General features: G+C 44.6%; 1 protein-coding gene across 1 annotated transcript; it reads left to right on the forward strand.

The window, feature by feature from the left end:
* The first annotated feature begins 2,082 nt into the window (after nucleotides 1-2,082).
* LOC114283519 (Pentatricopeptide repeat (PPR) superfamily protein) lies at nucleotides 2,083-4,980 on the forward strand. Its single transcript, XM_028226373.2, has 2 exons — nucleotides 2,083-4,561; nucleotides 4,669-4,980. The coding sequence occupies exon 1, from the start codon at nucleotides 2,253-2,255 to the stop codon at nucleotides 3,969-3,971; it is 1,719 nt and encodes a 572-aa protein (XP_028082174.2). The 5' UTR covers nucleotides 2,083-2,252; the 3' UTR covers nucleotides 3,972-4,561; nucleotides 4,669-4,980.
* Nucleotides 4,981-14,884: the final 9,904 nt, after the last annotated feature.

Below are 14,884 nucleotides of genomic sequence, written 5' to 3' on the forward strand. Positions count from 1 at the left end.
AGTTGTAGCATTTCATATGCCATCTTAGAATAGCCGAGCCTGCCATAGTTGCATTTTGCATGTGTTGCATTAGGCATTTCTGTATACTTAGGGTCATGCATGATTTCTAATACAGTTTTTGTTTTGGCTTGGAGTACTCGGTAAGTTCTATGCTTTAGCATCCTTGCATGCGTGTGAGTGAATGCCATGAATAGCATGCTTACCATGAGGCTATGTGCTCATGTGATATAACTGCCTGAATGCCTGTGGGTGAAGGTTGGGTTACTTAAATTGGGACAATTCATCAAATGTTTGTTTTAAGCCCACTAGATAGTGGCAAAACCATCTTTTCCAAAAGCCCACCTGAGGGTGGCAAATCCGTGTCTTAGCCTACCTGCGGGTAGCACCATCAAACCATTTTCAAATAAACAAGCATGAAATGTTTTGTTCCAATTCGGACGACCCAGTCTATATTTATATGCTGCGAGCATCACATAGTAACCTAGGCTAATAACCGGAATAAGAACATACATTGTTTTCAAAAATTGATATCATGGTTAGTAGAGGCCGGTCTATGACCGGGCGAGCGGGGGTGCTCACGAAGTGACCTTCCCCAATCGTACCCAAGTTCCCGAGCCGAGGCAACTTTGGTGATGACGGACACGTGGCCTTTCGGCACCGAGTCAGGGTTTCCTAAATTTCCCAAAATAAAATATTTAGGTGGCGACTCTGTATCTGGCAAAGCAGTCCATGTTTGGCACTACTTTTTCAAAAAATCTGATTCTCAAAACAATTTGCCAGATTTGGACTCTTTGGTTCAGACTTAGAACCGTGACTGCGAAAGTCGAGTCCGAGCTGTAGCGAGGTCCCCCGCGGGCTTGTTACAAAGCTTGTAAAGAACGTTAAAGACAACAAGTAACACTCTCTTATCTCTCTCTATTCATTCTCTCCCGATCACTTCCTGTCTAACTTAATCATCGGAGTGTCTACGAGGAGAAACCACTCCAACCTTGGTACCTCTCCATTGGACCTCTTTGTAGGCATATATCAAGGAGATGAAGGCCAGTAGACCCATGGAGCACATAGATCAGTTTGATCAATCTCCCATTGACAGTATTACATTGGCATTGTTTGAGAAGTGGGTTTGAGGCTAAAATTGTCACAAAAAAGAAAATAGACTTTTTAGCCTAAAGTATCGCAAGGCACGGACTCCAAGAAGAAGTCAAGCCTGAGGATCAAGAACACAGCGGGCTCAAGATTAAAAGCCAAAGCAGACTAAGCCTCTGTTTGGCAAGTTGGTTCTTGGGCTTTTTTAGCTATTTTAGCCACAAAAGACAAAATAGGCTATTTTAGCCATAACAAACAAAACATCACATCCAACCCATAATCATTACACTTTTCTCTCACAAAAAAAGTCAAAAAAGTCAAAAAGTCAAAAAGTCCTTCCCAAACCAAGCTTTTTAGCCCAGGCTAAAATAGCCAAAAAAGTTAAAAAGTCAAAAAGCCAACCCACTTCCCAAACGAAGCCTAAAAAGAAAGAAAGTGAGCTCAAGATTAGGAGCCACAGCGGACTGAAAAGAAAGAAAGCATAACAGGAGAATAAAACAAGTAAGCCTTCAAGTAATATGTTACAGGAGAGCATTCAAAGAAAGAAAGATGATTTAATTTTTTATCAATTTTAAATCACATTATGTTTTATATTTTTTATTTATAAGAAGATAAAATAAATTAAGAAAAAATTAAAAAAATAAGTTTTTAACAGCTTTCCAAAACAGCCCACAATCTATCTCTCTTTCTTTCTTTAGTCTTTCTATTACCTTTCCTTGTTTTTAGGTAAGTTCATAGAGCCAGTCAAGCCTGCGAGTCAAGTATTTGACAGACAATATTTGACAGACAATACATTCTCCTAGACGTAAATTTTAAAAAATTGTTTGGCTAAGTTTGACATATCTTCTAAAAAAAATTATTATTTTATTTAAAAAATTATTATTTTATTTAAATTACACTGACTTATTTAAATTACATTACTCTTTTACGACGTCCCTTCAAATTCAAATTCAATTTATATTTTATAAAAAGTAAAACATGCGGTTTATAATAATTTAGGAAGGTAGCAGCGTCGTAAGATGCTCTCATCTCCTTTCTTTGCTTCGTCCCTGCCATTGCAGGGTTTGATGGGTTCTTCTTACTACCTGGCTCACCCACTGGAGATCGAGGAAGATCCAATTCATAGTGAAATGGCTTAATTTATCTTCCCAATTTCAGAATCAACAATGCGAGGATTGACCAAACTTATATCCTTAACGCACCCAAGTCTTCACCTTTCGCATCCGACTCTCGAATCCTTCATCTGGAACACCCTCATTCGAGCTCACGTCCAAGGCAAGACTCGATCCACAAGCCCCATCGATGCCCCAATCACCATATTTCACCGCATGCGCTTCCATGGCGTCGACCCTGATTTCCACACTTTCCCTTTCCTTCTCCAATCCTTCTGTTCTCCACCTCACCTTCCCTCTGGACAAAACATTCATGCTCAAATTCTTTGCTTTGGCCTCGATTGTGACCCATTCGTCCAAACATCTCTCATCACCATGTACTCTGCTTGTGGCAATTTGGGTTTTGCCCAACATGTGTTTGACGAGATTGTCCAACCCGATTTACCCTCCTGGAATTCGATTATCAATGCGAATGTGAAAATGGGTTTGGTCGAAATTGCGCGGAAGTTGTTTGATGAAATGCCTGAACGAAATGTAATCTCTTGGAGTTGTATGATAGATGGGTACGTGAGGTGTGGTGAATGTACAGAAGCGCTTGTGTTGTTTAGGGAGATGCAGGAGTTGGAAACCAGGGATGTTAGGCCCAATGAATTCACCATGTCGGTTGTGCTTTCGGCTTGTGGACAGTTAGGTGCACTTGAGCATGGGAAATGGGTCCATGCTTATATTGACAAATGTGGGATGGAAGTTGATGTTGTTTTAGGGACTTCTTTAATAGACATGTATGCCAAATGTGGGAGCATTGAAAGAGCAAGATGGGTGTTCAATAGTTTAGGTCCTAACAAGAATGTAATGGCTTGGAGTGCAATGATCTCTGGTTTGGCTATGCATGGGCAGAGTCAAGAATGTCTTGATTTATTTTCAAAGATGACAAAGCATGGGGTGAGACCTAATGCTGTTACATTTTTGGGTGTTCTCTGTGCTTGTGTACATGCGGGTTTAGTGAGTGAAGGGGAATCGTATTTTAGGAGGATGAGTGTAGAATTTGGCATTATGCCTTTGATTCAACACTATGGTTGCATGGTTGACCTTTATGGAAGAGCTGGCCTAATAGAGGAGGCATGGAATACTATAAAATCTATGCCAATGGAACCTGATGTTCTTGTATGGGGAGCTATTTTGAGTGGATCTAGAATGCACGGGGACATTGGAACATGTGAAGTTGCAATCAAGAAATTAATTGAGTTGGAACCCACGAATAGCGGAGCTTATGTGCTTTTGTCGAACATTTATGCAAAGACTGGTAGGTGGAAGGATGTAAGGCACGTTAGGGATATAATGGAGGCACAGGGGATTAGGAAAGTTCCTGGTTGTAGCATGGTTGAGGTGGGGGGTGTCATTCATGAGTTTTTGGTGGGAGACGAGTCTCGTCCAGAGACGAGAGAAATATATATGATGCTTGAAGAGATTATGAAGAGGTTGAAGATGGAGGGTTATGTGGGAAACACAAAGGAGGTATTACTTGACTTGGATGAGGAAGAAAAGGAGCTAGCACTCTCACTTCATAGTGAAAAATTGGCTGTTGCTTTTGCCATTTTAAAGACAAGTGCAGGTTCACCTATATATATAGTGAAAAACCTTAGGATATGTGATGATTGTCATGTTGCTATAAAGATGATTTCTAGGAATTTTGGCCGGGTTATTGTTGTTAGAGATTGCAATAGGTTTCACCATTTTGTTGATGGCATATGCTCTTGTAAAGATTACTGGTGAGTGAGAAAATTGCCAAATTTTTGATTAGGTCATCTCTACACAACCAGGCATGATGGAATATAAGCTGCAATCTTAATGGAGCGAGTTAAGGAAACTGCTCTCAAATTTGCACATTTGGCTTCAGATGCAAATCTGATGCATATAACCCATATTATTGAGGTGAACATTGATGTCTAACCTTGAAGCATCTCATTCTGCATGAAGGGTGTTTATTAGCAATAACATATGCTCTTATTTTGGGTACCATTGAGACAAACTTACTGTTGAAGTGAATACTATGCAACATTTTTTGCCAATGCAAGTTGTTATCTAGCCATACTTTGTTACAAACATCCTTAACACGTGAACCGTGAAGGAAGAAATGATGCTTTTGATTAAGATTCCGTCTCAGTCTCTGTCTCATGCTACCTACATGATAATTGATTAGAGTTGGGATTACACCAAGTTTAATTCATGCAATTTGAAAAGAAATTCCAAATTCATGTTGCTGCTGGGACCTAGTCTGGATCTGCTCAATCTGTCTCCGATGTGACTTGCAAAGATACATGATTTCTTCACCGTAATCAAATAATTTTATTTAATTGATATAGGTAATTATCAACTGTATTATGATGTGTGAATATTATAATTGTGTTTGTATATTTCAAATGAAGATTACCAATCAAGGAGCAGCCTAACTTTTTATACTCATAAATAGGTACAAGAAGGAGAGCAGCCTAACGTTTTAGCATTCAGTCCGGCAATGATGGATCTACGGGCGACTTTTAATACTCATAAATAGGTACAAGAAGGAGAGCAGCCTAACGTTTTACCATTCAGTGGGGGCGGCCACATCCACAAAATTTGAAAAATATCCTATATTATATTAAAAATTTTAAAATAATTTAAAATTATAGGAATTTGTATCCCTAAATTTTTTAAAAAATAAATTATTTATTATTATTATTATTGTTTTGTTGGTCTAATATGTTGCTGACTTATGCCTATCAGTATGGCCACCTCATTCACGTGTTTCTTGTTTTTGAATGTGGATTATTTTATTTTAATTGTGGTCCAGGCTGCTCCACCTAATTACATCAGTGATCAATGGTTCGAGAGTGATAGAACACAAATGTGGGAAACATGAGACTAGCCACTTCACATTTCGCGCAGCCCATTCATTAGGCCTGGAATATGAAAGCCATGTTTATTGGTTGCTCTGCAGATTTGTTTCTTTTTTGATTTCCAAACTCACGGTTTTGCTTTGGGCCTTGTTTTGCACTCAATTAAAAAGGAAGTTGCTTAAATTGAAAATTATAATTCATTAAAAATAAATCAATTAGAATATATATACAAAATTTTGTCCAAAATTATATGATTATAGTATTTAAAAAAGGTTTTGCTCAAGAACTCTTTACTCAATAGTGTTCGTTAAGAATAATGATCTTAAAAGAAATTAAAATTTTAATATATATTTTACAAATCTTCATAAACTTTTATATAATTTTATACACATTTTAATATATATGTATATCAAAAGTAATCATTTCCCATTAAACATTAAATAACATTTTCTTTCTTGAAATTATCCTCTATTATAAAAAGTCGAGCAATGATACATTTTCTTAATTTTGGAGCTCTAATAGAGCTCTAATAATGTGTCAAGAAATTTAATAATAAAAAAGATTAAAATATCACATTATAATGAGACTCATTCCATTAGAATTCATTATAGTTTCTTTATTAGAGTTATCAATTATTTTTGTAAAAAGTGCGAGGAATAGATAAGGAGTTATATAATTTATTTATTTATATTTATCTAGCAAGATATGTTATTTCGTGATTTTGATCTACCAAAGAAAGGGAAAAAGATAGCATCAACGAAATCAATTTGCTTGTTAGAGATTTTGTACTAAAAATTATTATTGTTACTATTAGGGGTAAAATATAAATACATGTCCTTAGATTTGATTAAAATACGAATCGCTTATGTGGTTTTGAAAATTATATTACACCCCTTGAGATTTTTAATTTCATAACAAATCATCTATTTTATTAATAAATTATCAAGTTAATTAACAGTTTTTAATGATATTAAAAATATGTTTCAATTAATAATTTAAATAATTTTATTATTTTATAGGAGAGAAATTATGAATTTCATTTTTTTAGTTAATTCTATTAAATAAAAAATTCTAATGAGGGAATATTTGTAATTTTTCAAATTACAGGGAATAATCTATATTTTAAGTAAGCGTTAGGGGGTGTATTTGTAATTTATCTTATTATTAAACTAATAATAGTGAATCCAATCAGTGAACTTAAATTCATATGAACAAGAATAATGTTATATGACGTGGCTAAGCCCATAGAGGCCATAGCCCATTATAAACAACTCAAGCCCATCACTTGGAGCCCAGTACATAATCCAGCTGGTGGAGTCCAGAACAACTGGAATCCGGCATGGCACAAAGAGCCAATGACATTCAGACATATGGCAGGCAAAGGACGAGCCACATCAGCAGACAAAGATCTGCAAAGTTATTGCCACTGCACATCACCATTAAGGCAGCCCATCACAGCATTTATTACGACAACACCTCTCCGTCGGAACAGGATCCCCTTACCCTGAACAAGGTAAGCTACAGCATAGACTTTCGGCGAGGAGGGCAGGTCGGAAGGGACAGCGAAATGATTACCAAAGGATAGAAGCAAACGTTGAAGACAAGAAGAAGGTTAAGCTTTTCTATCTCTAATCTCTCCTCTATACTCTACTTCTCTTCCTAACTTGCTCGTCGGAGGGTTCACTGGAGGACTACCTCGTTCCCCGTTGAACTTGTTTGCAGGTTATCCGGTGAGCTTGATCATTTGGACCCAGGCTTGAGGAGCTTGGACCAGTCCGATCCATTCACTGGGACAAACTGTATCATCAGTTGGCGCCGTCTGTGGGAAGTGGTTCTTATCCGGACGTCAGTTGTGCTCATTGTCGCCAGAGACCCTGTCCTAACAACCTTTTCCTCCTACCCATCCAAGTGTATGGTCACGACTAGATCCATGGCCTCTCGCCATAATGTTGCCAACCATCAAATCGACCCTCTCAATCCAAACAACCCACCACAGTATATCGTTGAGCTTTCCAACAGCATTAACCGCATGGCCGAACAAAACCAGGCCCTGATAAATGCTTTACTCCAAAGAAACCTTCCGATGTCTCCTCCACTATCTCCAGATATTCCACCTAACCAAGAAAGAGCCCCGAGCCATACTGTTCCGCAACCCTATCCACCCAACTTGGAAGGTTCGCAACCTCCTCCCCCGTATATAAATCTACCACCTCCCCCCTCACACCCTTCGGTCGTGGCACCCGCCCCTGAAGGGGAAGCCAGCAGTGTCCAGCCCCCATTGACTAACCATGGTGACCACATTCCCCTCTGGGATGCTGAACTCCGAGCAATGAAGCTCCAGCTTCAAGGGGTCATGCAGAACATTCAGCATAAACCCTCTACCACGACAAGCTCACCATTTGTTGCCTCCATCCGAGACAAACCTCTGTCCGCAAAGTTCAAAATGCCTACCATTGACTCTTTTGACGGTACGACGGACCCAGTCGATCATCTGGACACCTACCGTACCCTCATGATCCTCCATGTCTTCCCTGACGAGATCATGTGTCGGGCTTTTCCCGTGACACTGAAGGGGTCAGCTCGACTGTGGTTCAGCCAGTTACCAGCAGACTCTGTCTCCACTTTCTAGTATCTCAGCAACTCCTTCCTCAGCCATTTCATTGGAGCCCAGCGCCAACGCCGCCCTGCAACCCAACTCCTCAACATCCATCAGACCGAGGGGGAGTCGCTGCGCAGCTTCGTTACCCGCTTCAACACCAAAGCCCTGCAAGTAGCGGAGAACGACGAGAAGGTCATCCTCACGGCTTTCATGGTCGGGCTACGATCGTCCGATTTCCTCTTCTCCCTCTCCAAAAACCCCCTGACCTCCATGACAACCCTACTCTCCAAAGCCCAGAAATACATGAATGCCGAAGATTCACTAGCCGCTCGACAGGATCCCATATCTAAAAACCCGACTCCCAGAGAAAAGAAAAAAGACTCAGAACCTAGAAACACCCAGTATAACAGCCAAACACCCCATTATACCGACCGACCTCCTCGCACTGACCGGTCGACACCCGCCCGACCGCCCGGTCAGTTCGAGCAGTACACGCCCCTTAACTCTCCTATGGAACAAGTCCTCCACCAGATCCAACAGGACTACCCCCCTCAAATGGCCTCTACCTTCACGGACCCCTTCCAATCGAAAAGACCAGTCCAAATATTGTCGTTTCTACCAGGACCACGACCACAACACTGATGACTGCAACAACCTCAAAGATAAGGTCGAGACCCTAATACGTCAAGGGTGTCTTAGCCGGTTCACGGACACCCGCCCACAGCAAAGGCAAAGAACCGAGCCCCTCAGAAACAACTGCTAGCACACCCCACCCCGGCAGCCAGCCCAACCTAACCAAGGCCATGATCGCCCTCCACAACAGCCTCGGCCGCCAAGCAATCCCCCTCCACTAGTTGGTGAAATTCGAGTCATTTTCAGGTGGCCTTACTTGTGGGGGACCATCCTGCTCGGCTCAGAGGGCAGAACTCAGAAAGATAAGGTAAGGCTCAGACAAAGCAGTTGCTACGATAGACCGACCCTCCAAACAGCCAAAGCAGTGGACAGAGCCCATTGCCTTCACGGACGCCGACTGTACTGGCATCCGTTATCCTCATGATGACCCTCTCGTCATTTCTGGCCTCCTCTCCAACTATAAGGTCAGACGGGTTCTCATCAACAACGGCAGTTCTTCAGACATCATATTCTTTAGCTGCTTCCGCCAGCTCAAAATTGGAGAGGAAAGTCTGTCTCCCCTCCAAACCCCTTTGGTCGGTTTCACCGGTGACCGGGTGACCTCCATCGGCTCCATCGATCTCCCTATCACCATCGGCGAATACCCACGGCAGACTACCAAGTTGCTCACTTTCCTTGTGGTCGACTGTCCCTCTGCCTACAACATCATCCTTGGTCACACTGCCCTCAACGCTTTCCAAGCCATCACTTCAACCTACCACCTCGCCATAAAGTTCCCTACCGACCAGGGCGTTGGGACAGTTCGGGGAAAGCAGACCATAGCCAGGGAATGTTATATCGCCTCACTCAAGGAAGTCAAGCTGAAGGAGGCCATGATCATTGAAGGACTTGACGCCCGAGATGAGGACGAGCTGGTTAGAGGCGAACCAGTGGAGGAGTTCATTGAGATTCCTATCGATCCCACCAACCCAATGAAAACTGCCAAGATCGGCAGCCAACTATCCCCCCAAGCTAAGGCCGACCTTACAGCCCTTCTGACCGAGCACAATGATGTATTCGCCTGGACTCATTCAGATATGCCAGGCATTGACCCTTCTTTCACAACTCATCGCCTCAGTATTGAACCTCATTTCCGACCTTACCGCCAGAAGCAGTGCATCTTTCATCCGGAGCGCAATACTCTTATAGCCACCGAGGTCGACAAGCTCCTTGAGGCCCAATTCATCAAAAACGTCGACTACCTTAAATGGTTATCAAACGTGGTCCTAGTCTGCAAGAACAATGGCAAATGGTGACTCTGTGTCGATTACTCTGACCTGAATCGAGCTTGCCCCAAAGACAGCTATCCTCTTCCTCGCATAGATCTGCTGGTTGACGCCACGGCCGATCATCAAATGCTCAGCTTCATAGATGCTTTCTCTGGTTACAACCAAATCCTGATGCACCCGTCCGATCGGGAACATACATCATTCATTACCGACCGAGGTACCTACCACTGCCGAGTAATGCCATTCGGATTGAAGAACGTTGGGGCCACCTACCAACGGTTGGTCAATGCCGTTTTCCATCACCAGATAGGTCGGAATATGGAAGTATATGTCGACGACATGCTAGTCAAGAGCAAACTCTCCACTGATCATCTGACCGACCTGCGGGAGCCTTTCGCCACCCTACGCAAGTACCAAATGAAGCTCAATCCAGAGAAGTGCGCTTTCGGCGTAGGGTCTGGGAAGTTTCTGGGCTTTATGATTAGTCAGCGGGGCATTGAAGCTAACCCTAAAAAGATCAAGGCCTTGATTGAGATGCAGTCACCCAGGACGGTCAAGGAGGTTCAAAGGCTCACTCGTCGAGTTGCAGCCCTTAACCGTTTCATTTCCCGCGCAACAGATAAGTGCCTACCGTTCTTCAAAGTTCTTCGGCAAACTTTTGAATGGACACCTGAATCTGAAGAGGCTTTTCAGCAGTTGAAGCAGTGCATGGCCAATCCACCCCTCATTTCATAAGCAATTACGGGCGAGCCCCTCTTCCTCTATTTAGCCGTCTCAAGCACCGCAGTCAGTGCAGCTTTTATCAGGGAAGACGACTCTGTCCAACGGCCGGTCTACTACATCAGTCGGGCTCTCAGGGGAGCAGAGCAGAATTACCCGCTGTTAGAAAAATTATCCTTGGCCTTGGTCACCGCCTCCAGACGACTCTGTCCCTACTTCCAGGCCCATTCCATAGTAGTTCTCACCGACCAACTCTTGAAAAAGGTCATGCAACAACCAGAACTTTCCGGCAGACTCATGCAATGGTCAGTGGAACTCAGTCAGTTCGACATCTCTTACCGGCCTCGAACAGCAATTAAGGGACAGGCTGTCGCGGATTTCATCCTAGAATTCACTAATCCTACCCCAACCGCTACGCCCCCACCGCCACCAACCCTTACCGAGCCAGAAGACCCGCATTCATGGACTCTCAACGTGGACGAATCATCCCGCAGGGAAGGTAGCGAGGCTGGCCTCATTCTCACCGCCCCTGAGGGCGGCTATTTCAAATGTGCTCTCCGTTTCTTGTTTAATGCCAGTAACAATGAGGCCGAGTATGAGGCATTAATAGCAGGGCTCCGCCTCGCTAAGGACATCGGAGTCAGCCACATCCGGGTGTTCAGCGACTCCCAGCTCATCGTCGACCAGATTACGGAGGAATTTCATGCCAAGGAGGACACAATGCGGGCTTACAGGGATATGGCCCTCCCCCTTGTTCACCTCTTCAATACCTTCCACATCAAGCACATACCTCGGGCACAAAACTCTAAGGCAGATGAGATGGCTCAGTTGGCCTCTGCAGACCAGTCCGACCTCAGCCACGGTGTCCACCTCGAATACCTAGCCCACCTGGCCATCTCACCCGACTTACAAGAAGTGCAGTTCCTCCAAAGCGAACCCATCCCTTGGGCCTCCGACATCTTCCTATTTTTGACAACGGGGGAACTCCTAGATGACCAACAGCAGGCCGCCAAAGTCAGGGCCCGGTCGTCCAATTACATCCTGGTCAGTGGCGTCTTGTACAAACGTGATTTTTCACGCCCATACCTGCGATGCCTCAATTCGGCTCAAGCAACCTATGTAATACAGGAAATCCATGAGGGAATTTGTGGTAATCATTCGGGAGGCAGGTCTCTGGCCTACAAAATACTCCGTACCGATTATTTCTAGCCAACTCTCAATCAAGATGCGACTGATTTCGTACTCAAATGTGTTAAGTGTCAACGTTTTGCCAACATCCCCCATGCTCCTCCTACAGAGTTGATCACACTTTGCAGCTCTTATCCGTTCGCCAAATGGGGAATTGACTTGGTCGGTCCACTTCCCACCGGCCGAGGTCAGACCAAGTTCGCGATCGTCGTCATTGATTACTTCACCAAGTGGGTAGAAGCAGAACCCCTTGCCACCATTACCGAGCGAAACACAACCAAGTTTATCTAGCAGTCGATCGTTTGCAGATTTGGCATCCCTCAGGCCATCGTCTCCGACAACGGTAAACAATTTGACAACGCCAAGTACAGGAAGTTCTGTGCCGACCTACAGATTCAACCATGTTTCTCTTCCCCCGGTCATCCTCAGGCCAATGGCCAAGTCGAGGTCACCAACCGTTATCTCCTGAAGATCATCAAAACTAAGCTCGAGGCTGCTAAGGGACTTTGGGCTGAGGAACTATCGAATGTACTATGTGCTTATCGAACTACAGCTCGGACTCCCACTGGGGAAACCCCTTTCCGCTTAACATACGGTGCTGAGGCGATTATCCCAGTAGAAGTCAGTCTGCCTACTCCCAGGGTTTTACATCTGGATCCAGCACAAACGGAAGAGCTCTGTCGGGCAGACCTGGACCTAATCGAAGAACTCAGAGAGACCACCGCTGTCAGACTGGCCTCATACCAACAGAAAATGAGAACACACTATAACCGGAAAGTCCGACCAAGGGAGTTCGCTGTAGGGGACCTTGTCTTCAGAGAAGCAACTTTTGCCACCAAAAATCCGGCTGAGGGTAAACTGGCAACCAAATGGGAGGGACCTTATGTTGTGAAAGCCCGACCACGTCTGGGCACCTACCGACTTCAGGACATGGAAGGTCGAGACCTCCCCCACCCATGGAACGCCGAACACCTGAAACGTTACTTTCAATAAGCTCCTACTTTTGTATCGCTCAGTTATTGTATTTTCTTTTCGGCAAATTTACACATTTTTGATATCTCCTTACGCAATGTAACTTTTCAATTAACTGGGTTACACTCCCCTTGTCATCCATTATATATTTCAGTTATCTGTATGGTGTCTCCATGACGTTTTTATTGCAGTACTCACGAAAAGCCTCAGCCAGACTGAGCATCATAAAGCCTCAGCCAGACCGAGCATCATAAAGCCTCAGCCAGACTGAGCACCAAAAATCCTCAGCTAAACTGAGCATTCTAAAGCCTCAGCCAGACTAAGCACTAAAAAGTCTCAACCAGACTGAGCATCAAAAAGCCTCAGCTAGACTAAGCATCAAAAAGCCTCAGCCAGACTGAGCATCATAAAGCCTCAGCCAGACTGAGCATGAAGCACTCGGCCAGACCAAGCCTCAGCCAGCCTAAGCATAACAAGTCTCAGCCGGATCGAGTGCCACAATTTCAGGTTCAGACTGGGTTCCTTACGACGTCAATGAATCATAGCTTTACATTTTAAATTTCACTCTGCATTGAGGAGTTCCTAACTTTACTCTGCATTGAGTCTTTATTACATTTTAAATTTCACTCTGCATTTAGGAGTCCTTAACTTTACTCTGCACCCAGTTTCTATTACAATTTCAATCTCACTCCGTCTTGAGGAATTCCTAAATTCGGTTGTTATCACAAGTTTATCACAAGTTTTTATCACAAGCTTTCATCCATTTCAGACGCACAAGTAAACACAGTCAAATGCAAAACATAACTGAAATTTTATTTATTCACAACTTTGTACATAAGTTTATTACAATAATTCAAAAAAAAAAAAAAAAAAAAAAAAGGGAAACAAACAAAACAAAACAAAAACAATGTCTGTGCAAAGTCTTCTCCTTCTTCTTCTCCAGTTACTCCTCCTCACTAGAGATGAGGTCTTCTTCTTCGATACTCTCATCCAGGGGGGTTTGGGCCACATCATCCTTACCAACTGTTACACTACTGAGGTCTAAGTCTGGGAACAGTTCTTCAGCTCTACGTTTGAACATCTTCCAGCCACTGTCCCAGAACTCAGCCATTTCGTGTTTGTACAAGTCTGACCGCTGGAAACTCTCAATAACTTCTGCTTCAGTTCTGCCTCCAGCGGTCGTCGTCGATGGGCCCGCCCCCCTAGTGTCTAGCCAAGCTACTGGCGACCGCGGCATCAACTGCCATCTGAAATTCAGCAGACCCTTTGAACTGCTCCACTGCTGCGACGCACAGATCGGGGTAAGCTGCCCTTTCAGAGGCTGCCTTCGCCCTCTCTTCGTCCAGCTCCCTCTGCAGGGCCGCCCTTTCAGACGCAGCCTTAGCCCTCTCCTCCTCCAACTCCTTCTCGAGGCTCGCCTTTTTCGCTGTCGCCTTGGCTCTCTCTACTGCCAACTCCTTCTGAAGTCTCCCCCTCTCCTCCATTGCCTTGGCACGTTCGCCCTCCAGTTCCTTCTTCAGGTCGCCAATCTTCACATTTGCCTCATCTTTCTGCCTGACCAGCTCTTTGTTACTGCTCATTGCCTCTTCATGTCGTTCGACTGCGACTGCGCAAGGCTGCCTCCATTTGAGCGGAGCATAACCCCCTCAGCAGTTCAGCCTCGTTGAATCTGGATGCTGAACGGAGGGCTGCCTCTTCTACAATCCCCACCAGGCAGTCTGCCCCTGCCCTGGCTGGGCCTTCTTCTCCCTCCAGCTGCCCAGCCACCGCACGAGCGTGATAGATCGCTGTAGTCAGACTAACTCCCCCTCCTTGGGGTGCAGGCCCATTCTGGGGCTGTTCTCCCCTCCTTGACTCAGGGGCGACCTTCGCAACCTTTACGCCGATCGCCGGCACCATTGGCACGACTTCCCTGACCTCTGAGGCAATGTCCACCGCTTCTGGGACAATTACCCTTCCTGGGGTCTCCTTCACTTTCCCACCCTCTATCTCCTTGGTCAGACTGGCCTCTTCTGCCCTCACTTCCCTCCTTCTCTTCTGGGCAGACTCTTCTTCACTCCGCATCACTCTCTTCTTCTTCTTCACCACGCCTAACACCTCTATCTCCTTCAAAGACCTCTCCTTCAAAGGGTCCATTGGTGGCGGTCGTGGCACAAATTCACCTAAATCTTTCTCCCCCAAGGGTTTGGGGCGAGGTCGAATCCTCTCTCTGGTAATCGGTTTTGCCGGTCGGTCTGCCTGAGACTCTTTGAATTTTTGGGCCTTTGCAAGAATGGTCCGATCCTCCGCCTCCTGAGCCTTCCTCCTTGCCTCCAACTCCGCTCGGTCAAGATCCCCCCCGCTCGGCTGTGGACCTAAACCTGCCTCAAACAACGCAGACAGCTGTACGAGCTCGTCTCATCTGGCCCATTCCTTTTCCTTTCCATTCCT

Source organism: Camellia sinensis, chromosome 14 (genome assembly GCF_055761805.1).
Source record: "Camellia sinensis isolate YWXY chromosome 14, ASM5576180v1, whole genome shotgun sequence".
Lineage (NCBI taxonomy): Eukaryota > Viridiplantae > Streptophyta > Magnoliopsida > Ericales > Theaceae > Camellia > Camellia sinensis.